This window comes from Quercus robur, chromosome 7 (genome assembly GCF_932294415.1).
Source record: "Quercus robur chromosome 7, dhQueRobu3.1, whole genome shotgun sequence".
Taxonomy (NCBI): Eukaryota; Viridiplantae; Streptophyta; class Magnoliopsida; order Fagales; family Fagaceae; genus Quercus; species Quercus robur.
Window position 1 is genome coordinate 23,263,736 of NC_065540.1, and position 26,259 is coordinate 23,289,994.

The following is a 26,259-nucleotide window of genomic DNA, read 5'->3' on the forward strand; positions in this document are numbered from 1 at the left end:
TTAGTTCTGTCTAGTACTTAGGTTTTTCTTTGAAGTAACTAGTTTCCCTATAGGTTTAAGTCCGAGGACCATGCAAGACCTTGGTTCTGTCTGGTACTTATATTCTTCTTTGAAGTAACTAGTTTCCCCATAGGTTTGAGTCTGAGGATCATACAAGATCTTGGTTCTGTCTAGCACTTAGTCATTTAGAAAGTCGTTAGTGTGCGTTAATTTCCCCAAAACTGGAGGTCCGAGGACCCGACATAGCTAAGTTTCTGTTTAATTGCTTCAAAAGATTCTGGTGCGTGTTAATTTCCCCAAAACAGGAGGTTCGAGGACCCGACGTAGCTAAAGTTCTGTTTAACCGCTTCAAAAGATTCTGGTGCGTGTTAATTTCCCCAAAGCAGGAGGTCCGAGGACCTGACATAGCTAAGGTTTTGTTTAACCACTTTAAAAGGTTCTGGTTTGCCCCTCGGCTTCTTTCTCTGAAGGGAATTCAACGAACTGGGCTGTTAGACCCGCGAGAATTAGCTCCTTGACAAGCGCACGGGGCACATACTTGACGTCAGAAGTCCTTAGAACTGTGCTCCGTTTAGCAATCCTTCCCGCGTATTCTGTACTTCGAAGTGTAGACCTAAGCAGAAGCTGAGTTATGACAACGACGGTGTGTTCTTGGAAATAATAGGGAAGCTTTCGTGTAGCTTACACCACTGCCAAAATGGTTTTTTCGAGGGACTCTTGCTGATAGGAGCTTGATCTCACCATGATTAACCGTTGCATTCGCTAACGCACAAGCTCTTCCCACAGACGGTGCCAATTGTAGGGACATGTTTTTGCAGCCCAAACTCAAGATGTATTGGATCTTGGACCAGTGAGCCTGATACAATAAATTTGTAGAGAGTAGGTCAAAGAGCTTGGCTTTAGTGAATGAGATAACAGTTATAATGAGTTTCCAAGACAATCAAACAGAAACAAACCAAGTTTGTACAAGAAAGTTTGTCCTCGGCACAATCTGAGGAGCTCTGTTCTAGTATATATTAGATGATAATGGTTGCAGGAGTTGTTGAGTTTGCTACAGTACTTTCTCTTTCCCTTTTCCTCCTCCTGATCTCTGGGGACTCTACTCTTATTTATACTACAAATCTTCCTTCATCTCTACCCTACACGTGGATAGTTGATGGTTTATGCTGATACTTGTCCCATCAGCCCCCTCTAGAAGTCTTCTGGGGTGGTTGTAAGGCTGCAATAATATTGTGCAGAGGTCGCTTTCTCATTAATGTGGCTAGGGAGTTAGCTGGGGTGCATTCAATGCGGTGACAGCAGCTTTTCCCAAGATATTTTGTGATTCTTCTTTGTCTTTTGTTCCTGCAATGCTTATCCATATTTCCAGAATTTCATGGATCGCACCTCTAGATGGCAGGCATCCTTTACGGACCTCGACCTTGGCTAGCCGAGGACGAATTCATCCTCGGCGCAAACTCCTAGGCCATTATGTTCAATATTGTCTTCCTTATCCACAGCATGGGTTTCCTTGGCTATACTTACACATCCTTGGACGGCCCCTTATCCTCGGCTTGGGCCTTAAGCCCAAAACCCAATTGTATGATCTGGGCCTATGACCCCACAATTTGATTAGAATCAAAATTAGGTTTTGCCTTTGTTAGTTTTTCATACAAATTAAATTGTTTAGATTATTGTTATTTTTTTCCTGGACTAATGAGTATATTTTTTATACAATTTCTATTTAGATATTTTATATATGAAGATCTTGAATGTAATAAATTGTAATTGAGCTAAATGATCTCATGCACCTATCCTCATTCAATTTAGGAGATACCATTGAGCCAATTTATTCTTTTATTTTGTGTTGTATTTAGTAGAATTTCACGAACAATGATAGTGAATTGATATTGTATATGTAATATTCAATAGTAATTTTCAAAATTATATACAGCAGTGTAATGAGAAACTTGGTGTAACCAATATCATTGAAATTCTAAGGAAAAATCATTTTAGTATCTCCAATTGTCTTGGTCAAACTAATGTCCTATATACTTAATAACCTAAACTAGCATTAATAGCATTACTACAATTCATCATTCCTGTGCGTAAGCACATGTTACATACTAGTAAGAGTAATTGAAGGAACAAAAAATGCATTAGTCAACTATATAAATGCATAACATGTTTTTAGTAAAAATCTAAGGGGGCATTATTTAAATTTATAATTTTGGGCATTATTTAAATTTATATCCAAATTTATTTATTTTACCTAAATTATGATAGGAATGAAGGATTTTTGAAAAGTCAAGCCCCCTGTTGGCTTGACGCTCATAGAGTTTTGATAAGTGAGATAAATTGACCAATTACCTAAGTTTGGTTTATATATATATATATATATATATATATATTTTTTTTTTTTACTCAAAAAAAGATTTATATATATATTTAGAAAGAAGATTTATATATATTTTTTTGTTGTTTAACCATGCATTTGACATTATATTAATTCTTATCACTAATTTTCTTTATTTTATGATCATTAGTCACATTCGTTTACCATTTTAAAAATATAAAATTACTGCTGTTGTGTCGATCCGGCCAAATTCACGCGATGCTGAAAATTCAACATGTTAATTTTGATTATTTCTCCTTCATTTTTCCTTTCTAATTAGCATATGAATAAAAACTTGTTTTTCTTCCTCTCCATCTCTCTCTCTCTCTCTCTCTCCATTTTAATTAGCATATGAGTAGACAATTTTTTATTTTCTCTCCAACCTTTCATATACGTTGATATAACCGTTACAAAACTTAAAAGACTATTAATCTTCTACAATCATTCTCCTTCCTCATGCTGCGCATTCATTTATCTTTGGTCATATTTTTTTTAGCTCTAGCAATTCTTTTGTAGATCTAATACTTTTTCAGCTCAACTCAACTCAACGTAGGGATAAGCATATTTGTATAGCAAAGTCTTTTCAAATGACTACTCTTGGCTATAATGTTGCCATTGACCTGTAGTTTGTTTATCAGTCACAAATTCAATGTAAAGGACATAAGTATCACATAGTAGGGTAAGACTTAGCTCTAGTCTATATAAGATGTATATCATGTTTCTTTAGTCATGCACAACATATAAGATGTATAAGATGTATACATGTTTCTTTTATTTATTTAAGGGTAAATTTCACTAACCTACTTGAGGTTTGGGCTAATGCCAACTAGGTTTAAAATATTTCAAAACTGTCCAACTTGTTCCTTAAACACAAACAATGTTATAACAACATTCTCTCTCTCTCTCTCTCTCTCTCCAACCTACAAACACAGTGCTAATTACCTTTCTTTTTCTCAATGAATCCTATCAATGAAACTAATATAAATATTTCAACACTCTAACCTGCAAACACAGTGCTAATTGCCTTTCTTTTTCTCAATGAATTTTATCAACGAAACTAATATAAATATAGTTGAAAGAATATTATTCAAATTAGTTTTAATAGTAGTTTAATCTTGAGTTGAGTGTCATTTTAATTTTTTTTTTTTAAATTTGGGTGCAAGGCATAATAACAGCCATTATAGAAGCCAAGATGATTATTTCACTTACCTAGGTAATATCACCTTATCATCACTATTGTTGACTGTTTCCGTGCGTTAGCACGGATTACATGTTAGTATATATAAAATGAGAAACCATTACATATTTTAAAGTTTCATGGCTTAAAAAATGTGCAAGTTGTAATTCTTACACCAAGTTTAATTTCAACTTTTATATATACATATAGCCAAGAGAGAATCCAATTAAATTCTAAATTGAAGTCTAATTTTGCACCACGTGTCTCATCTAATTTTTAAGTTTGTGTGTCAAGTGAATTATTAGGTGCAAAAGTCAAAGAGTCTAAATTCAATAATATTCTAAATTGAATTTTAATTGGGGTTAAATTTTATGCCATGTATCCCATCTAATTTTTAAATTTTTGTAGCAAGTAAATTATTGGGTGTAAAAATCGAATAATTTAGATCTAATTAAATTCTAAATCACACACACACACACACCGTAGATTCTTACTAAATCTAAGGGTGAGAAAAACACCCTCTCATATCATTAATGTAGAGTATTAATTTTCCAAATTAGCTACTTTTACTCAAATTTCTCACATTTAGGGCCTGTTTGGTAATGTTGTTTTAGTAATATTGTTTAAGTGTTGTAAAAATACGTGTGTTGAAAAAGTGTCGTGGAAATATGTGTTGTGTTGTTTAAACAACACAACCAAATAGGCCCTTAATGCCTCACGGTAATTAATCATTTTCCCCTCTCCTCCCATACCGATTCGATGGTATAAATCCCTTCAATTTTCAAGTTAAAATTCGTGTATAGTCAAAGAAGCGAGCAGGGTTAGAAAATATTGAGTTTTGAAATTTTGGACACTGTTAATTTTAGTTTTTATTTAGTCTGTTCATTTTCTTTTTCTTAGTTTGGTGGATTTGAAATCTAACCAGCAAGCTACCCATGGCGCTACCAATACAATACAAAAAAAAAAAATGAAGATTAGATCTGGAACTAGAAGATCAAAATGAAAATGGACATATATGGTTTTGGGTTTTGACAAAGGATGTAAGAAAAGAAATAGAAATGGAGAAAAAAAAGAGGGGAGGGAAATTTATTTAGGTGGACTGGTAGAGGAGAATATTAATATAAAGAGAACATTGAAGTGGTGGGTCACTGCAAGATTCTTAGAAGCATCTAATACATTTTAACTAACAATAACAAAGAATGACTGATGACGAAAGGAGGAGGCTATCTTTCTTGAATTGGGCTCATAATTTCTTTTATGTTTTCTCCGGTTTAAATCTTATCTCTTCAGTAGAAAGATGATTGTGAGGAAGAGCTAGATTGGGGTTGAAGTGAGATAAAGAAATCACTCATGTTCTACTGTAGTAAAAAATTGCTCATTGGCATTGCCACCACATCTATAAGGTTTCTAAACCGGAAGGTTTACAGGGATAAAATATGAGAGAGAACGTTGTAGTTAGAGGAACTAATGTGCGGGCAAATAACTCATTAATTTTTAGACAGAATATTGATGACGTAACGTTTGCTTGTTTTTCACCATTAGATGTAAATGAAGATCTACTATTAAAAAGAGGTGTAACTTTTGTGAAGTTACACCAGGTGTAATTTGAACTCATATATATATATATATATATATACACACACACATACTAGCCTCTAAGCACACGCGTTGTGCGTGCTCAGAGACTTTTCTATTTTTTGGGTAAAGGTTAATAATTTGTATCTATTATAATTTGGAAATATATCTTTTTATTTTTTAAACAAATAAAAAGGATAAACTTTAGAGGTAAGTAGTAACTATTATTTCTTTTTTGAATGTGTGATATAAAGAAAAGTTTGGGACTTTCTCAAAAAAAAAAAAAAAAGTTTGGGTAGGAAAAATAAGATGAAGGAAAAAAAAAATTCTAAATTTTAGGATTTTTTTTTTTTTTTTTTAATTCAAAATGAAATTTGTTATTTGACATTTATGACTTTATTTCTAAGGGAAGTTACCCTTCATTAATGAGAGTATTTTTGAACCACATAAAAAGTCTAGTTCAAATAGGAGAATCCTCTTTTTTATATATATAAAATTGTTATTATTTTTAAATGTAACCATGTATATAAAAAGGGTTACACACTATTCTAACAAAAGTTGGCCGAATGAGAAGAGAATTTTTCTTTTTCCGTTTCTGAATGGGTTTGGGTTTCCTATCTTTTTAGCTCAGAAAACAAAACTAGGCAAAAAGAGAAGGGATTTTTCTTTCCGGGCTATGGGCTGGACTTGGTTTAAAGTCTACTACTGATTTTGTAGGCCCACATAGCTCTTTGAAGTTAAAATTAGAGGTTTGGTGTTCAATAAGCATGGTTGATCTCAAATTCTTGAAGAAGTACTTTGAATTAAATAATACCAGTATCAAAATTCAACAAGGGAGAGACAAATGTATAAAAATAACTATTTACTGCACATTTCATTTGTTAGTGGATAGTTATTTTTGTACACATGTCTCTCACTTATTAGATTTTGATACCGTTTACATGGTAATATTTGATGCAAAATTCTTTCTCTAAATTCTTATAGATATTTCCCTTAGGCTAAGGTAATTTTAGGTTTACATTGTACTAGTAAAATGAATAGTACATTATACACATTTGTTTAGTCTACAATGTAAATCTTACTTTACTAGTATAAGAATGTAAATCTAAACAAAGAGTTTTACTTCTACTAATTAGGTATTTTTGGGCTAGGCTAGCTTCACATTTTGCCATTCATAAAGTTGTTCATGCAACTTGCAAATTTGACCCACACTTATTATTCCACCCAATTTGCCTCAAACTAGGGTGGCAATTGGGTGTAAATCTTACTTTACTAGTACAAGAATGTAAATCTAAACAAAGAGTTTTACTTCTACTAATTAGGTATTTTTGGGCTAGGCTAGCTTCACATTTTGCCATGCATAAAGTTGTTCATGGAACTTGCAAATTTGACCCATACTTATTATTCCACCCAATTTGCCTCAAACTAGGGTGGCAATTGGGTGGATTTGAGTGAGTCATAAATGGGTTGAGTAGGGGTGTGTAGAAAACCCATCGACCCGCCAAACCCGACCCAATCCGATCCGACCCGGCGGGTTGGGCCGGTTTTTAAGGCTTGGTGGGTTGGGTTGGGTTACAAAAAAAAAATTTTATAGCAGGTCGGGTTGGGTTTTGGGTCATAAAATTACAAATCCGTCAAACCCAACCCGACCCACCCATATTTAATATATATTTAAAATATATTTTATATTTAATAATTTTAAAAAAAAAATCAATTGTAGCGCACTTTTTTATATATATATATATATATATATATTTAAATATATATTATATATTTAATAATTAAAAAAAAAACCAGCTGTAGAGCAGCATTTCCTCAGTTCCTCCTACTAATATTAGTTTAATATATATATATATATATATATATATATATAATATTATATAATTAATAAATTTTTTTAAATAACTAGTTCTTCCTATCCTATATAAAAGCCAATTAGTTGACACAAATCCTAATAAATTACTATTGTTGTTTAGTCATTAGTGTTGTTTGCCTTTAAGGAGTTACATTAATATTAATCTTTAGATTTTTTTAATATATTAATATTTATATTTTTTTTCTACTCAATTTAATAATAATAATTAAAAAATTTGTCAAACCCATGGGTTCAACCCGACTCAACCCAACCCATGTGAGTTGGGTTGGACTTATGTGATGGGTTGGGTTGGGTTGAATTTTTTTTGACCCACCATGGTGGGCTGGGTCAAAAAATCTCCTCAACCCGACCCAACCCGACCCATGCACATCTCTAGGGTTGAGTATATAAACACCTATTTACCCATTTATTCCCCATTTAATCAATTAGTAGAACTCAATCCACCCAATTACCCAATAATCTATGAATAAATATAATGAAAATATACCTAAAACCTCTAAAATAGCCAAAAATACCTTTAAGCATAAGAAATTACCAAAAATACCCCTAAAACCTAAAATTCACCGCAAAACCTCCTAAATCTCCAAAATGACCAAAATACCACTAAAACTAAAAAAATTATTGAAATACCCACGAAACCTCCAGATTTTACAATGATTTATTCATAACAAATTAAGAGGTGCAAAATGATGAATCTCTTTTCTTTTCTTTTTTATTTTATAAGATGGATCTCTTGAAATAGAATTATTATTTATTTTGTTGTAACACTTTACTCATTTTGTAATGGAACGTCAATTGATGGCTCCATCTTTTTTTTTTTTTTTTTTTTTTTTTTTTTTTTTTTGAGTTTTAATACCAATTATATAATGATGAAAAGATTTAAAAAAAAAAAAAAAATCTTTTGCAATTACTTATACATGAAAGTTTAAGGCAAAGGTCCTCCAATACCTGGAACCTGTGGGTCCCAACATAGGCTTATTTGACTAGCTGTGGGTTTGGAACCAAGCCCACTTCTTAGTCCCCTTTTACAAGGCCGATGTTGTTTTCTAAAACCATTCCAACCCAGCCCTTTTTCTTTGATTCTTAAATGATTATTTGGGCTGTTTTAAGACACTGGACTTGTTTGCAGGAAATTTTATTGGGCTGCCAACTAACGGTGTCATTCTTGGAAATCAATTACGCAAGAGAACTCATACAAACCACCAATAACTTAAAAAGTTATAACAAGCAGCTGTGTAGTACTTATGCATCAAAATAAAATCAACAAAGAAATTTACATCATCACACAGAGAGGATACCACGAGCAACTAATTAATGTAAACTCAGTTCAATTCGCAGCAGCTAAAAAGTTCAAAGCATCCAAATGTCAAAAAATAGTCAGGAGAATAGCACTCATGGAGCCCAACATATAGATAAACATCTCTTTTCAATTCTCAAATCACGAAACTAACTGTTCTGCCCTGTTACTTGCATCTCTGCAGTTTGTTTCTCCTTTTATTTTGGTATGTTCATGGTTACGAAACCATGAAAAGAAGCCGAGCACACAAGCCACACAGCTGTTATTAAAAAAAAAAAAAAAAACCGTATTAGGTGCTTTATTGAAGTAAGATAAATAGAAAACGCATCAAATACAAATGAGTAGTAATGACTTTTAGATTCTCAAGTTATTGCACATCAACTTTATCTTTATCAAAAAAGAAAGTTATTGCACATCAAAAACCCAACTCTTGTCTGTGGCTAACAAGAGTTCTATGATTCTTTGGCTTCATACCCATGAATAAAAACAGGTGCTAATAGTAGAACTATTCTGTTCACAGTTACAAACACACATGAATATTCCACCAGAAATATAATACACAAACTTTGACTACTATCACATGCAATACTAATGTTCTTAGTGACTTAAACCGTTGACAACAAAATGAGCTTTTATTTGTTTTCATCACAACATTGAAAAGAAGTTTTAATTTCAGAAGACAGGAATGATGAACTGTTAAGTCTATATTTTTATTGGCTTAATTACAAAGCTTTATGTATTTTTTTTTCTCTCAATATAATGTGTTTTTTGGGCAAAATTGTATTTGGCAGAAAGTACTTTAGCTTGGTCAAACTATGGTCGAAGCTGCTCTTGTGATCTACCAGCTCGAGAGTGACGTGGAATTTGAATGGTTGTTTGGGTATGACTATCGTGACCTGCCGCATCGCGACTGGCATGTAGATAGATTGTTTTCTTTTATCATGATCTGTCTTTTCAACCCTTTTCAATAGTCCAACATTCACTCCTTGTGCATGGTGGTTGTGACTAGAGAGTGGGATCTAATTATATACACATTGAGATATCTCATATCATCCCATCCATCTGGTAGAGAAAGAGAGAGCCTTTGCCTAAGAGCTAAAAAAAAATACTCTCAATTTGAATGGTAGAGGGCTAAGGGGGCTCGGCCCACCCCCCCCCCCCCCCCCCCCCCCCAAAAAAAAAGGGGCTTGGGCCCCCCTAGTTTTTAGCTTCGGCCCCCTCCCAAAAATCATGAACGATAGAGAGCTGTGTCGCCGTGACTGACGCCGTGGCCCGTGACACTTGCGAGACCGAAGACCTGACCCATCTTCATCGAATCATCTTGCTAGCTACCCAGTCCAATACCCACGCCGGTGAAACCCACGTTGCCACGCGAGACCCACTTGCCGCCGCCGCCACCCACGGAGACCCATCACACTCACAGGTATTTACTCTTATCACAAAAACTGAGAATCTGTGCTTGTGATCTGAGAATCTGAGATTCATTCATAGAAACTGTGTTTGTGCTTGTGGACTTGTGTTGTTTCATCTTTGTGTTTTTAGTTTTTACTGATGAGTGATGAACTGAACTGATGTTGGTGATTGTGAATTGAATCTGTGCTGCCTGTGGTTTTTTTTTTTTTTTTTTGGGGGTGGGGTGGGGTGGGGGCTTTTTGGCTTTGTGACTGTCACTCTGTGTTTGTGACTCTCTCTCTTGCATTATATAGATAAGAGAGATAGAGAGAGAGAGAGAGAGTAGAGTTTGTAGAGATTGTTTTTTCTTTGTTGATTGGTAGTTGGGCATAATAGGGACAAGTGGAGTTGGGCAACGGACAAGTGACAGAAAAAAAAAAAAGGTAAAGTTAAGAAAAGTTTTTGTTAGCAGTGTCGGTAGTGGGATTCATTGGGTTAGTGAGTCAGAATTAGAAAGATGGAGACAACACAAAGACACAAAGACATAAAGAAAGGCAGACTAACCAAACACAAAGACATAAATAAAGGCAGACCAAAGACAAAAAGAAAAAAAAAATCATATAATATAGAAAATTGTCACATAAATTTAAGAAAATAACGGTGATTCTTATATGATTTTTATTTTATTTGTAGATCATGAAAAAATCAACTACAATGCTTGATTTTCTCAAAAAAAAAAAAAAGGTTCAACTTCAAATTCTTCCGAAGTCAACATGGAATTGCCAAAAACTAATGTTGCTATTCCAATTCTAAAAATGTGGATGTTCCAATTCTAGAAAATGTTGATGTTCCAATTCCAGAAAATGTTGATGTTCCAATCTCTCAAACACAATTTCAAAGAATTAACCTTGATTCTTTGGATTATGATCCCAGAACACGCAAACAAATATTGGAATATCATGTTAATCAACATGATGAAATTCGACAGGCTTACATTATAAAAGGTCTGCCCCAACCTCCTCTAAATACATTCAAAAAAAGTGGAAAGCACAATCGTAGCTTTCAAGCTTCTTGGTTTGAAAATTATTCAACATGGCTTGAATATTCTCCTACGACAGATGCAGCTTATTGTCTACCATGCTTTGTCTTTCATAATTCAAATGGGGTTGTGGGACAAAATACATTCATTGTTGGTGGATTTAGAAATTGGAGAAAGGTTGGGGGGTAAAGATTGTTATTTTCAATGTCATATAGGAAAAGATCCTAACTCAGCTCATAGAGTTACCGAGCAAATGTGTAAGGATTTGATGAACCAATAGTAGCATTTACAAAGGGTAGTTCATCATTTCACTACTGAAGAAATTGCAAATAATCGGTTGCAACTAAAGGCCACAGTTTTTATTGTCCGATATCTTGCCTTTCAAGCTATAGCTTTTAGAGGTCGAGATGAAAGTTTTAGTTCATTAAATCGTGGGAACTTTTTAGAATCATTGGGTATTGTGACTTTTTGGAATGAGAAGGTTGCTCAAATAATAGAAAAAGCTCCCAAAAATGCAACCTACACATCACCTAGGATTCAAAAGGAAATTCTACATGTTTTCTCAGTCAAAGTGAAGAAGGTCATTCGGGAAGAAATTGGTGATGCAAAGTTTTGCATAATGGTTGATGAAGCTCGTGATGAGTCCATGAAAGAGCAAATGGTTGTGGTTTTTAGATATGTTGATGCAGAAGGCTTTGTGAAAAAACGTTTTTTTGGGCTTATTCATGTTGTTGACACTGTGGCTTTGACTCTAAAGAAGGGGATATATTCTTTGTTATCTCAACATTGCTTAGAGTTTGCTAAGTTGTTTAGGAACGTACATATAAACGCATAGCCTAATTGTAACATATTAAACAAATTTAGGAAGCTTTTTGAAAGATGCAATGCTTCACTCTCATATATTCATCCTTAATTTTTTTGGTCCAAGCCACTATCATTTCTTAGAAAACTATTGAAAGTATAGAAGCTATATAAGATCGCATTTGGTAGTGCTGAAAAGCTGTCTAACTTCACTAATCTTGTTTTTAAGAGCGTCTCTAGCTGCTGTATATTTTGATCATAGCATTCAATTTTGGAAAATTCAAGGTTTTCTTTATATGAAGTAACTTATGTTCTTCTTAGTTCTCTACTTGGTTCAAAATAGCTGACTGTTGAAAAGTGCGGCCATAGGACCTGGTCTTGGGCCGCGGTTGAAAAGTGCGACCATAGGGCCGTCAGTCCTATAGTCACAGGTTTTAGGCCACATTAGAAAGCGCGGCCTTAAAAAACGTGGCTATAGGCTATAGCCACGTTTTTTTGACATATAGCCGCGTTTTAAAAACGTAGCCATAGAACCTTTTTTTTGTAGTGTAGGAACTAAAATGAGAATTGGCCCAAAATATAGAAACCAAAAGAGTATTTTCACCCTAAAATTTTAGCCGGAATAATTATAACGGGTCGGTGTGGCATGAATAAGGTCCATTTGATTAAGCCTTTTTGCCGTATAAGGAATCCAAACTCCCCTTGGATTCAAAGATTGTGTGCCGTACGGCACTTGTGCAGTAAGTTCAAGAGTACCTATTAATTAGTAGAATTAATAGAATTTTAGTAGAATTTTAGCTGGAATAATTATTAATTAGTAATTGCCAGTTGCCACTTAATTTAATGGAATTTTAATCGGAGTAACTATTTGTTGAGTTGGTGAGGCTTGAATATGGTCTACGTAATTAAATTTAGGCTTAAAGCCTTGTTGCCTTTAGGAATCCAAACTCCACTTGTATTTAGAGATTGTGTGCCATACGGTACTTGTGCAGCAAGAGTATTTAGAGATTGGTTTGCATGCTTTGGTTTGTTGGAGACACATTGTTCAATCAAAAAGTGGATGGGATATGAAATACCAGAATTTTTTTTTAGGGAATATAACACTCACTACTCTAAGGAATTTACCTAAAAAATACAGCGAAAGAAAACTCATCCCCTATCAAAATCCACAGAGGGACTAGTTTTTAACAAGAAGAAATTTCTTCTTCTCACAAGCCAAAGTCTGAAAATGATACTGGACATTCTGTCTGATTTCTATTCACACATGAGCTAGAACTTATATTAAACCAACTTGGAAGAAGAAATTCCTTCTTCTCACAAGCCAAAGTCTGAAAATGATACTCGACATTCTGTCTGATTTCTATAAACCAACTTGGAACGTTCCAAGTTGGTTTAATATAAGTTCTAGCATGAAGAATGACAACTTACATTTTCAAGACCAAAACATTTAATTAGAGTAAAACGCTTGACCAAATAATCAAAAAACAACTAATAAGACCCATTAACAAGACTTAGAAATCGTAAAATATACAAGAGACAACTATAAGTCTCTCAAAAGACCAAATTTATTGTTTTTCAAGAATATTATGCTGCCAAATTGTTTGTAGTAAAATAGCCATAACGCACCCTAAAAATGTTGAAAAGTAATTAGCAATTATCAAATGGCTCTCTAGTTGTCAAAGAAAGAGGCAATTCAGTCTATATGTGCCACCAAAATGAATGGAAGCAACGTGAAACTTACAACTCAAATGGCTGGGTGTCATTCAATGAGAAATTAAGCACATTTTAGAGTTTGTTTTCCATAGTATTGCTGAAGCTTGAAACCGATCTAGTCCTTCTATAAATAGATGTAGTGAAGCAATGTTATATAGAATTGTAATGAAATGAATTAGTAACAAAGCATTTGAAAAATCTTTTTGTTAATACTGTATTTTGTCCAGTTTCAATAAACGTACTCAAGATTTTGATTTAAGTTTTAAAAAGTAAAAATTATGTTTTTAAATAAGAAATTACACGGAAAAAGTCTATTTATCCCTATTGGACGTTAGATAAATCATTTTAATGCTCCAAGAGTTCAAATTCCAAAATTAGTATTTTTAGCCAAAATTGATCAACGTTGACTAACCCTAATTGGGACTAGTTAAAATGTTGACCAAAAATATGACCGTTTGATTGAGATAATTTTTTTTTTCCATCCTAAATATCATAAGATTTCCTTCAAAATGATATTTATTGGGCCAAAATCAAAATTTAAATGGATGAAATTTAATAAAACATCAAAATTCTAATTAAAAATACTATTTCTTTATTTTTTTGTAAAAATGCTTTTTGGGGGCTTTCTCGTGCAATAAATTATACAAATCCAGCCATAATGGGTGCAAATAACCTAGACCACATTAATGTATGATGGATTATATACTCTACAAAAAAAAAGGGCTAAACAATATCTCCTATGGAGTAGGAAGAATTAATTTTTCAAGAAAAGTGCTACATAATTTTTTGCACTACATCACTTCCCTTTTTAGCTCAATATCTCAGCAATTGTATGAGGTTAAAACCTATGGATGTTAGATATCTAGACCTTTCCAGCAATGTCAAGTTTGAAGAAACTAGAGCTCTGGAAGACCTCTAAACAACAACACAAAAAACAGAATTGTATAGAGGGAAAAAACCAAAAACTGAGAAAGGAAAGAATAGAGGAGTTTCTAGAAGGTTAATGAGGTGGTGATAGGTACACACCATAAGTAGGACCCCCTCTTAAGGCCCGTGCTCAGATGGTAGACTTTCGCAATGCATTATATCTCCTCAGCCAAGCACCCCGACTAGTTCTCCTTGGCACAACTATCTCTCCTCGAGAGGGATAGTGCAGATGGAAGGACTCTCCTTAACATGATTATTCATGTTATGGACTTGTTTGGGCCTTTCTTTACTATCTATTGGCCCCTAAGTCTCGGGGCAACGACGTAACATTATTCTGGGCTGGTTAATGCCCACCCACAATATTAATGCCCACCTACTTATGCTCTTTACATTATGTCATTTAATTTATGCACTTTAAATATATGTCATTTATTTTTCAAGTCATTTAAATTCATTTTCTTTTAAATTATTGCATTTATTTTCTTGTTTAAAGTTTGTGTTTTCCTTTATATTTGATATGGGTATATGCTATGTGTGAAAGTTTTAACCTTCTTTAATACATAGACATACTACATCTCATGGATCTAAAGGAAAAACCAACCTTGCATCTTGTGAATCATTATTTCATATATAGTGAGTGAAGGCCAGTTCTTGTGGACCACCATTTTTATTTATTTATTATGGATGTAAGAATTTAATTAAGGTGGGTCTTCCTGGTCTAAGTCTATACCCTAAATCAATATGGTGTGTGGAAGGGGAGAGGATCACCTCTAGTTTAGAAATATGTAGTTTTCTCCAATTTTAAAATGGATGAGTGACACGTGGAAATAAAATGATCTAACGGCCGGAAAATAAGCAATTTGTTTTTTAAAAAATAGAAGCAAAGCAAACCTTTAGGCTACATTCATCAGAATCGGAGCAGGAAAAAGGCAGTGACTTGTCGGATTAGGAGCCATAGTCAACGGCGACGGCGTGTGGATTAACGATCAAAGTGCATACCGCGCTTGGAGGCGTGTGATGCCGACGATGGAGGTCGAAGTCTTGGGTTTTGCATATCGGAGGCCAATGAAGAGATCTAAGGCATTGGTTTCTCAAATCATCACCAGTCGACGGTGAATCTTAGGAGGCGCGTGTAGTGCGTGGATCAACAGCCAAAACTTTTATGACGTGCGTGGCGGCGTGTGAGGTCGAAGATGGAGACCGGATTTTTGGGTTTTGCATATCGGAGTCCAATGAAGAAATTTGTGGCATTGGTTTTGTGAAGGGACTAAAGAAAACTCACAAGTCTAGAGGGAGGCTTGGATTGCACGATGGCGCAAATCTGTGGCTTTTAATGGTGGCAAGGGATTTGTGAGGCCTTGTCTAGGTGGTGAAGGCAATGGTGGTCTTGGGTTGAACGGTGGATGTGGTGAAGGTAGGGGTAGTCCAGAGATGGTAAAGGGAAAGGTAAGTGAGAAATGATAAATTGTTGGGTTTTTTTTCTATCCGTTATATCACTTTATTTCCATTTGTCCCTCATCCATTTTAAAATGGGAGGAAACTGCAGATTTCTAAACTGATGGTGATCCTCTCCCCTGTGGAGGCTTGTCCTTGTGCAACACTATAACGCCCCAGTAATTAAGTGTGATTTGGAAGAAGCTTTAGGGGCTAATGGGTAATTTACTCACAAGATGTTTTTTTGGCAAATTGATAATTAAGATTTTTAACTTAAGTCACTCCCCCCCCCCCCCCTTTTTTCTTCCTCATTTTCACGTTCGTATCTCTCTCTCCCTCTCTCGTTTTTATTGTGATGCCAACCTATCCCTTCCTTTCTTCTAAATCTCTCTCCCTTTTCATCTCTCATGAACAGCCACCACTAGATCATCCCTTTAGCCACCATGTACTCTCCATTATTTGTGCCCTTTCCCAACAAGAATCTAAGGTAAAAATCTCCAAGACCCACCCTTTTAAGGTCATGGGTATTTATCCTATTTTGTTTTTATTGCTCTTTGATTTTATGAATTTTGTTTTGGAGTTGTTTTATTGAGTTGTTGGGACATTTAAGACTTTATTTGGAGGCTTTTAATTTAATGAGTTGAATTGGATGTTTTGTTTGGTAACCATGTGAGTTGGGTTTCTTGAGAAATCATATGGGTTTTTGATTTATGTTGAGGATTGGGATTGATTGAATTCTTGGCATTTTGGAAAGATTTTGACATATGTGAAAGTTGATGGTATTGACTATGAAATTGTTCAATTGATATGAACATTATGCTTGTTGCATGCCAAGTGTTTGATAAATTGCCTATTTGAGTTGTGGGATTGAATTTCTCGCTTGTGTCGTGATGATTGTTATATGAGGTTATTGGTTGCATTCCTAGTTTTTAATATGTGCTAACACATGTAACTTTAAGGTTAATCAAGTCTCGAAGCTTTTGGCATAGTATTAAAATTATAGTAATTAAATTTTTTTTGGGACTCTAAATCTGTCCCTAACAGATTTCAATAAGCTGCACTACGTGATGTTTTATAAATTATAGAAAAATTATTCTGAGCCGAATTTTTGATGGTACAAACTAGACATATAAGGGCTTCTCCCTATTTAATTTCAAGCTTTTTGGACAGCACTAAGTGGACCAAACAAATTTAATAAAAAGGGCTGACTTGTTGCAAATTTAATCGGAAAGTATGATTAGAATGTTGAGACTTTAAGGAATTACTCCAAGCTTTTGTTGTGTGGTTTAGCTTGTAAGTTCATATGTGCTTTCTTTGACAAGTGTTTTACTTTGGAAAATTTTATCATGGTTTGGTAGTGACATGCTTTGTATCAAGTTGGTAAATGCACATTGTTTGCAGTAGGGAAATTAAAGGCTTTGGTTGTGTCATAGCTCTATGAGTTTCTTGTATGCTTATTTGGTTCCCATTTAGGTTGGGGTACTTGTCTTGGGACAGTCAAGCTAGGCTTTAGGGCATCAGGTTTGATTTTAAGGGGATCCTTTCTTATTTATGGAGGCAAATTTGATAGTGTAATTTTTAGTAGGCCTTGTTATTAATAGGCTTGACACTTGTGTTTCTAGGTTCCAAGGTACTTGGTGATGGACCTAGTAACTTGATTGGTTGAATGCAATGCCCAGTTAAGGTAAATTTGGACTTCCAAGGTAAATGGCTTCTTAATGAGATTTAAAAAAAAAAAAAATCATTATTGTACTAAAGTATTTTATGGTTAAACCCATTTTGGAATATTATTCATGGTTTTCCTAAAACGTACTGTGTGCACTATCATTGTTAATCATTTATGTAAAACGCATGAAGCATTGAAAGTGCATTATATTTCTTATTACATATGGGGAAATGCATGGTTTGTTAGCATGGAAAAGACTTGCATCTTTGATTAAATTCTTGAGAATGGATTTTATGGATTTATTGCATTATTTGCAAAGGTTAAAGGTGCTTTGATAATTGGAAAAGTTGATACAAAATCTTCTTGACAAGGAATGAGTTTGAAGGCTTTGAGAACCTTGTGATATTTTTTGATATTAAAAGTTTTGTGAAACTACTTGGAAATTAACTGTGTTTTGATTTCATGTAAACTTTGAGCTATTTATGTTTTACCTTTATGCTGTGATGTGTAATTACCTGGTGATTACCTAGCTAGATACTATAGTATGTGTGACATTGGAATTTTAGCACCCGTCTTTGTAATTGTAAAGTTGTAATTTACAACTATGTTTTTGTTGGCTTTTATTCCATGCCGAATTTAATTGTAATTATGTTCAATCTTATGTACCTTGTAGTTCATGTGGGTTTTTATTTGTAAGGGTTATGTGTGAGAGAAAGAGAGTGTGAAGACTGAAGCCTAATTGAAGACTAAAACTATTTTCGTGGGTAGCTCGCGAGTAAGCTTCCCACGAAGTGATGTATGTGCCCTACACATGACTGGAATGCGAAGAGTCAAGATAGGATGGAGACAGCTGGTTTTTGCGAGTGTTTCGTTGGTAAGGCCTTCCCACGAGACACCCGCGAAACATTCTATTTTGCCAGATTATCATTTCCGATACACACTATCTGTACCCACACTATATATACTGCCATTACCCACAGATGTTTAGGAGTGCTTCTGAGAGAAAACCCTAGCCACAAACATTGAGAGTTAGAGATTGTTATACCCACAATTCTCTACACAATTACTTGTAAATTTTCCTCAACTCTTACCTCTCCATTTCCATACCATTGAGAGGTTGATAGCCCAAACACTTATCACATCCTTTTAGAGTGTCAAGTGAGGTTTTTGTGCTACTGGGAAGCATTGGAAAAAGTCAGGCTTTGGCGGATGCAATTGGGTGTATTGCGGGATCCGGAGAGCTAGACAAGACATGGTTCCGAGAAACTTTGTTGGAGTAGGAGTTTGGAGGGCTTAGGTGCATTGGGTAGACTAGGCTTGAAGGGTCTTTTGCTATTCGTGTATCCCAACTGATTATCTAGTGGATCAATTACCGCTTGGAGGGTAGTGGAGAGGTTTACGCCGAGTACTTCGATTTCCTCTTCGATAACACATCGACGTGTTATCTTGTGTTTGCATTCCTCTTCCTTACTCTTTTACCTTTCATTTTACTGCTATGCTATAAAGATTATGGGTTAGAATAGTTTGTTTGTTTATCCGCTCGCATTTACTTTTTTCCGCACTTTGTATAAGTTAGAGTAAAATCAATCAAGTCGTAATATTTAATTTGGGAGTCTAAACAGCTCTTGTGTTTTTAACACATTTTCGAGCTTTCAGTAATTATTATTTAGTTCAGGCTGGTTTTGTCCGTGTGTCGGCTATGAGTTCTGTTTTTGTGATGGCAGATGAGTTCCGTCTTTGTGATGGCATTATCATGTGGCCCTGGGTTGGATTTTCTAGTTTTGGAATGGTGTTTTATTATTACTTAAAGTATATACATTATTTACTTTCATGTTGGAATATTTTGAGAAATTATACTTATGTAGTTTCATGTTGAGATATTTCGAAAAAGCTTTGTGCTATACTGTTTCAAGCATTCTTGGAGGCACATGATTTGTAGTTCGTATTGTTTGTATGTATGTTATAGAGCTCTGACTTTTATTGTGGAGAGATCAATATGTTTATTTATTTTATCATATGAAAAAAGAAAAAAATATCCCCTACAATTTCACTTGAAGGTTTGATTTCTCATGCTTTGAACTCTTTTAGGTTTGGGGCGTGACAACCACTATATTTGATTTCTCACAAGTATAAATGTTTACAAAAGGAAAATTTTTATTCCTCTATGCCTTTAAATTTATGTCCTACCTTTAATTTATATCTTTATATTCCTTTATTGCTTTAAGTCTTTGATTATGCCTTTATATTAAGTTTTATTTATACCCTTTGTTAGCTTCTCATGGGTGCAAAGGTTCAAAGGTGCTAGCTTTATAACTAGCATCATGAACTTTATTTTTATTTTTTTAGAGAATTTCAACTTATGGTGTTCGCTTTTGATGATAGCATTTTACCATCAAATGAAAACATGAATCAGTTTTTAGTGTAGGTGAGAATTGAACCCCAAATCTCTTATTCAACCATTAAAAATTTTACCAGTTGAGTTAACCGAAACCTACCAACTAGCACCATAAACCTTAAACCACCATACAATGAGAAACTTGATTAATTTAAGTAAACCTTTTGAAAAATGTGTTGTTGAAAAGATTAAAAAAAAAAGGCTCATCCCTTTTCAAAATAAGACGTTTTATGTAAAAAAAAAAATGCAAACTTTTTAAGTTTATCCTTCAAACGCGGGCATTTTTAAATCTTCAAAAATGCTATTTTCAAACTTTTTTTTCAAGCTAAGTCTTAAGAAGTTAAAATATAACTTTTTTCTTTAAAAGATGAACAAAACTTATGGTTTTTCACTTCCAAAACTATCATTTTTTTTTTACTAAAACCTGTAAACCATTTTATTAAAATAAAACTCTATCTTTTAATGACCTTGATGATAATCTTGAATTTGGTTTAAAATGCATAGAAACCTCTTTTTCTTGATATAAATTGCTCTCTCCTCATGTTTTCCTATTTAAAAAAAGAAAAAAAGAAAAAAAAGAAAAAAAAAGCCCTTTCCATAAAAATTCAAGAGAGAAGCATTTTTTCAAAACTCTTATCCCAAAAGTTTAGAGCCTTAGTTTTAAAAATGAGTATTTTCCCAAAGAGTAATGAGGCTTTCCAAAGGAAAATACTCATTTTTCAAATTTAAATAAATGGTGTTTTCTATCTTTTGTTTTCAATCAATTTCCTTTTAATAGTACAATTTTTAAGGAGGTTGCTATGTATCCATGATTCATTTCAATTGAATTAATGGCATATGGTCAAGGTAACATATCCCCTCCCCCTTACACTAACCATTTTGGTTTGTTGTGTTTATACATGAGAATGAAAATTAGAGAATAAATTGGCTTATTGCTTTAAAGTGCATAAGGTGACATCTTTCCTCTCCATTTCTTTTTCTATTATGTTGTAAAGTAGTATATATTCACATGCTAGTTATATGTTTTCACATACTATTTATGTATATATTCACATATATGCTTGTAAATATTCTTTGTAATAATATTCACATGTTATATAAATATGTAAATAAGATATTCACATGTATGTATATGTAATGCTTGTACAAAAACTCTTTCAAAAATCAAATGCCAAGCATCTAATATTTTTTTTTTAAAAATGTGAACGCTGTGATTAAATAAAAATAAGGTACTATATTTTGAATAAGTGATGCGGGTTGCCTAATACTTTTCTCACCCATAATTGAACTTTCGAGTCCAAGAATATTTGGTTCAAGACGTTAGTGGAGGTGGTACATTATGACTAATAAGATATCACTTGAGACTATCAATGACATCACTTTTATTAAACATCAATCACAAGCTATTACTTCAACGATTGTGAAAAAGTTGAGAAATTTATTGTCTCATTAGACTGCTTATTGATTAATTTTAGTCCAAAATTAATACTTGATTTGTATTATTTTATCAGGGCCAAAAGATACGGATGGCAAGATACGCGTTCACAAAGGCTATGGGAGAAATGATGATCGACAAATTGAGAGGAGAAATATATACCGGTTGACATTATTCGACCTAGTGTTATTGAGAGCACTTGCAAAGAGCCCTTCCCTGGATGGATAGAAGGAAATAGGTATTTCTTATTCAGAATTTGTATTAACCAGTAGATTACAAAGGCACTGATACAAGCAGAACTGATCATATCTCTACTCTCTCTCACCGGATAATTGATCCTATAGTAATGTACTGTGGAAAAGGGCAGCTCACAAGTTCTTTAGTTTGGCCCAAATGGAGTTCTTGATGTAGTATATAAATATTTGTATCTTTTTTTGGGGGGGGGGGGGGGGGGGTAGGGGGGAATGTAAATAGTTGTATTACTAAACTATTAAAGATGAATTTGGTTGTGGTTTTTGTTAGTGTATAGCTTAGACTAGTTTAGCCCATTGGGCTTAGCCCAGTATACTGTACTTGTAGTTTACTCTTTTTACTTGTACTGCACACATATCTAGCCTATATAAGGCTCTCTATTGTACATCATTATACGCACATCAATATACAGACTATTCAGTCTTTCTCACACTTTATATTCTTAACATGGTATCAGAGCCATTCCTCTGATTTTCTGGTTCCTGTGGACATCTCCGGCGTTCTTCCGCTGCCCTCGCCTTCATCCAGTAGCCATTGTCAGAAGCGAGTCACCGCCGTCACGCCCACAGTCCCAGCAACTCTCGGATCTCATTGTTCTGCTCATCCAACTGTCAAAGCAAAGGCATTGAGTGACAGAACAGACAATCCCGAGCAAAACCCAACCAAGAACGGCCAGAAACCACTTCATACGCACCTCCACGCGCCGTCTGAAGTTTCTGCCTCACGAACACGCGCTCCACGCGCTGCCACGTGCCGTCACGCGCCATCACTCTCACTCACGCGCCCCACGCGCCAGACCGGACATCCTCCACGCGTCACACGCGCTCACACGCGCCAGCTTCGTTCATGAACTGCCACATCAGCCCTAGTGTGACGTCACACTGCCACGTCAGCACACGTCATCCGTTGCCTTGACCAGACCAGACCGTTGACCATTGACTTTGATTTGACCGTTGACCAAGTCAAAATTTTTCAACAGGACCCATCTTGCTCAGTTTTTCGCGTAGATTCTGATTTTGGGCTCCGTTTATGCATTTGAGGTATCTAAATCTCACTTTTTGGTCATTTTCTTCATTATGGCTCAACAAAGTGAACGAGATATCATACGTCCTATCACCGTCATGTTGGATGGTCCTACTAGCTATCATTCATGGTCTCAGAATATGATTGTCTTTCTCAAGGGTCGTAAACTGTGGAGATATGTGACTGGTTCAATTCCTAAGCCAGTACCAGACCCTAAGTCCAAAGCCACAGCTGCTGAAGAGTCTTCCAAGACTGTTGTTACAACAGATGATTATGAAGAATGTCTAGAGGAATGGGAGAGTATTCAGAGTAAGATCTTATCTTGGTTTATCAATACCTCTATTCCCTCCATTCATAATCTTCTTCCTCGTCTTGAAACTGCTGAGGCTGCTTGGAAATTTTTGGCCGATCGTTATAACTGCACTAATGATTCAAGCTTGGAGTTTCACATTGAATTAAAACTTTATCAAATGCGCCAAGAGACAGGTCAGTTTATTTCTGATTTTTATTCTCAGACTTCTACTATGTGGGAACAACTCTCTGCTACAGATCCTCCACTAGTGTGTTCTAAGGACATTGAGCTCTTTGTCAAATATCGGGATCGCCGTAGATTTATGCACTTCATGATGGGTTTACGTGAGGATTTTGAGCCTACTAGGGCTTCTCTACTTAGCCGGTCTCCTACTCCTTCTCTTGATGCTGCAGTAAATGAGCTCATTTCTGAGGAGAATTGTCGGCCTACTTATCACATGACACCATCTGATCATGTATTGGCTACACCCTCACCACAGCCTCCCATTGTTGCATTCACTGCTCCTCCACGAATAAACTCCGGGCGTCCCACCTCTCAGTCTTCCAAAGGTACTCACTGCAAGTTTTGTCGTGCCAAAGGCCATGACATCTCTGTTTGTCGTAAACTACAAAAATTTGTGTAAGAGCAGAATAAAGCTTCTCTTCCTCAAGCAGCTACTGTATGTCCTTCAGATCCATCGGTTCCTACAGGTCCATCTTTGGCTTCCTCACTTACTACGGCTGATATTGAGGCAGTTGTTCAACAGGTTTTATCCCGCACTTCCACTGCCCTTTCTGTCACCTTAGGTAAACAACCTTGGTTTTTTGATACTGCATGTTGTAACCATATGACTCCTGATGAATCCCAATTTTCTGATAAGGCACCCTTAGAACATCCAATCACCATTTACACTGCTGATGGAACTCCTATGCCTGTTAGTCATAAAGGAACAATCTCTTCTCCTTGTTTATCCCTTAGTGACACTTTTCATATTCCAAAGTTATCCCTCAATTTGCTTTCTGTTGGTCAACTTTGTGAATTAGGCGTAGATCTTCTATTTACTAATCATGGTGTGGATGTGCAGGATCCCCGGACGGGTCAAGTGCTTGGGACAGGCCGTAAGGTTGGTCGCATGTTTGAGGCTCATGACTTGAAGATTCCTTCACAAGTTGTTTCTGCAGTTGCTACCACTGCCACCTCCTTACCTGATCTATGGCATGCTCGTCTTGGTCATCCATCCTTATCTCGTCTTCAATTATTAGCTTCTCAAGGTCATTTAGGTTCAGTTTAGTTTCAAAAATTTGATTGTACTTCCTATCATTTTGGCAAACAAACAAAATTGCCCTTTAATAAAAGTGACTCCTTTTCTTCTACCCCTTTTGATCTTATACATTCTGATATTTGGGGTCCTGCACCTGTTCCCATTGAGGGGGGATCTAAATATTTTGTCATATTTGTGGATGATTTTTCTCAGTATACTTGGATTTATCTGCTTCACCATATGTCTGAACTTGTGTCTATTTACCAAACATTTCATAAAATGATTGAAACACAGTTCAATCACACCGTTAAAGTCTTTCGATCAGATAATGCTCAAGAATATAATGATAAATCTTTCCTATCCTTTTTAGACAGACATGGTACTCTTCCTCAGCGGTCTTGTCCTTACACCTCTCAACAAAATGGTCGTGCAGAACGAAAACATCGTCACATTCTTGATATTGTCCACACCCTTCTCATTTCTGCCTCTCTTCCTGAGCGCTTTTGGGGTGAGGCCGCACTCACTGCTGTGCACACCATTAATCGTATTCCTTCACCAACTACACACAACAAATCACCATTTGAGCTTCTCTATGGTCAAACTCCTGACTACTCCTCTCTTCGGGTTTTTGGTTGTGCTTGCTTTGTCTCTCTTCCTCCTCATGAACGAACAAAGCTCCAACCTCGTACTCGTCTCTGTTGTTCTCTTGGTTATGGTGTGTCTCAAAAAGGGTTTCGCTGCTATGATCCCATTTCTCATCACCTTCGTGTCTCCCGTCATGTTGAGTTTTGGGAACATCGTCCTTTCACGAGTCTTCAGCAGTTTCCTACATCTTCTTCCTTAGAGTCTCCCATTTTTACTGATCTTTTCCTCCCTCTCTATCCTGAACTTGTGGAGGATTCTTCAGCATCGACTGCCTCTCCAGACGACTTATCTCCGGTTCTGTCTCCGGCATATGACCCGCCTGTCTTGGATCCTGTGGCACCACCCTCTCCTGAGTCTCCTATTGGTCCTGAACTTCGTCGTTCCACTCGGGTAAGCATTCCTCTCCCTTATCTCACTGATTATCATTGCACTTTTGCTCTTGCCACTCTCTATGAACCTCACACCTATCGTGAGGCTCATACTAACCATCTCTGGCAGCAAGCTATGAATGAAGAACTAGATGCCCTTCATAAGAATCACACTTGGGATATGGTTGATTTGCCTCCTGGTCAGTCTGTAGTAGGCTGTAGGTGGGTTTATAAGATCAAGACCAAGGCTAATGGATCTGTTGAACGATACAAGGCTCACCTAGTTACCAAGGGCTTTACTCAGGAGTATGGTATTGACTATGAGGAAACATTTGCTCCTGTTGCTCGTCTTACATCTGTTAGATGTCTCATTGCTGTGGTTGCTGTTCGCCGTTGGCCTCTTTATCAAATGGATATGAAGAATGCTTTCCTCAATGGAGACCTCCATGAAGAAGTGTACATGCAACCACCCCCTGGCTATCCACACTCAGGCAATCAAGTTTGCCACCTTCGCCGTGCTCTTTATGGCCTCAAGCAGGCTTCTCGAGCTTGGTTTGAAAAGTTTAACTCAGTTGTTGCTCAGCAGGGTTTCACTTCGAGTCCTCATGACACTGCTCTCTTTGTTCGAAGATCCTCTGCTGGTATCACTTTTATTCTTCTTTATGTTGATGATATGATTATTACTGGAGATGATTCTGCAGGTATTCGCTCTCTTCATAACTTCCTTAGTCAGCATTTTGAGATGAAAGATCTGGACACTCTCAGCTATTTTCTTGGGCTTGAGGTTACCTCATCCTCTGATGGATACTATCTTTCCCAAGCTAAATATGCTTCTGATCTTCTCTCCAAAGCCGGTGTCACTGATAACAAAACTGTTTCCACTCCTTTGGAATACAATGCAAAGCTCACACCCTTGGACGGTGAACCTATATCCGATGCTACTCGCTATCGTCAGTTGGTTGGCAGTTTGATTTATCTCACTGTTACTCGTCCGGATATTTCACATGTCGTGGGTATGGTTAGTAAGTTCATGGATGCACCTCGTTCTGTCCACTATGCTGCTGTTCTTCGGATTCTCCGATATGTCAAAAGGCACACTTTATCATGGTCTGCATTACTCCTCTCGATCTTCTCTCGAGCTTCATGCTTATTCAGATGCTGACTGGGCAGGTGATCCGACTGATCGATGCTCTATCACAGGTTTCTGTTTCCTGTTAGGTACTTCTTTGGTCTCGTGGCACAACAAGAAGTAGGATGTGGTTTCCCGTTCCAGTACTGAGGCTGAGTATCGTGCCCTTGCCGACACCACTTGTGAGC

At 35.9% G+C, this 26,259-nt stretch overlaps 1 protein-coding gene across 7 annotated transcripts; it reads left to right on the forward strand.

Moving 5' to 3' along the window:
- Positions 1 to 9,279: 9,279 nt before the first annotated feature.
- LOC126692827 (uncharacterized) lies at positions 9,280 to 24,041 on the forward strand. Of its 7 annotated transcripts, none has more exons than XM_050388599.1 (4): positions 9,280 to 9,722; positions 17,228 to 17,308; positions 21,178 to 21,339; positions 21,811 to 24,041. In XM_050388599.1, the coding sequence occupies exon 4, from the start codon at positions 22,430 to 22,432 to the stop codon at positions 23,309 to 23,311; it is 882 nt and encodes a 293-aa protein (XP_050244556.1). In that variant the 5' UTR covers positions 9,280 to 9,722; positions 17,228 to 17,308; positions 21,178 to 21,339; positions 21,811 to 22,429; the 3' UTR covers positions 23,312 to 24,041. The 7 variants fall into 7 exon arrangements, 6 of the variants coding, with proteins under 6 accessions (XP_050244556.1, XP_050244555.1, XP_050244552.1 ...); XM_050388598.1 differs by having other exon boundaries at positions 17,228 to 17,289; XM_050388597.1 differs by lacking the exon at positions 9,280 to 9,722 and adding an exon at positions 14,903 to 16,092.
- Positions 24,042 to 26,259: the final 2,218 nt, after the last annotated feature.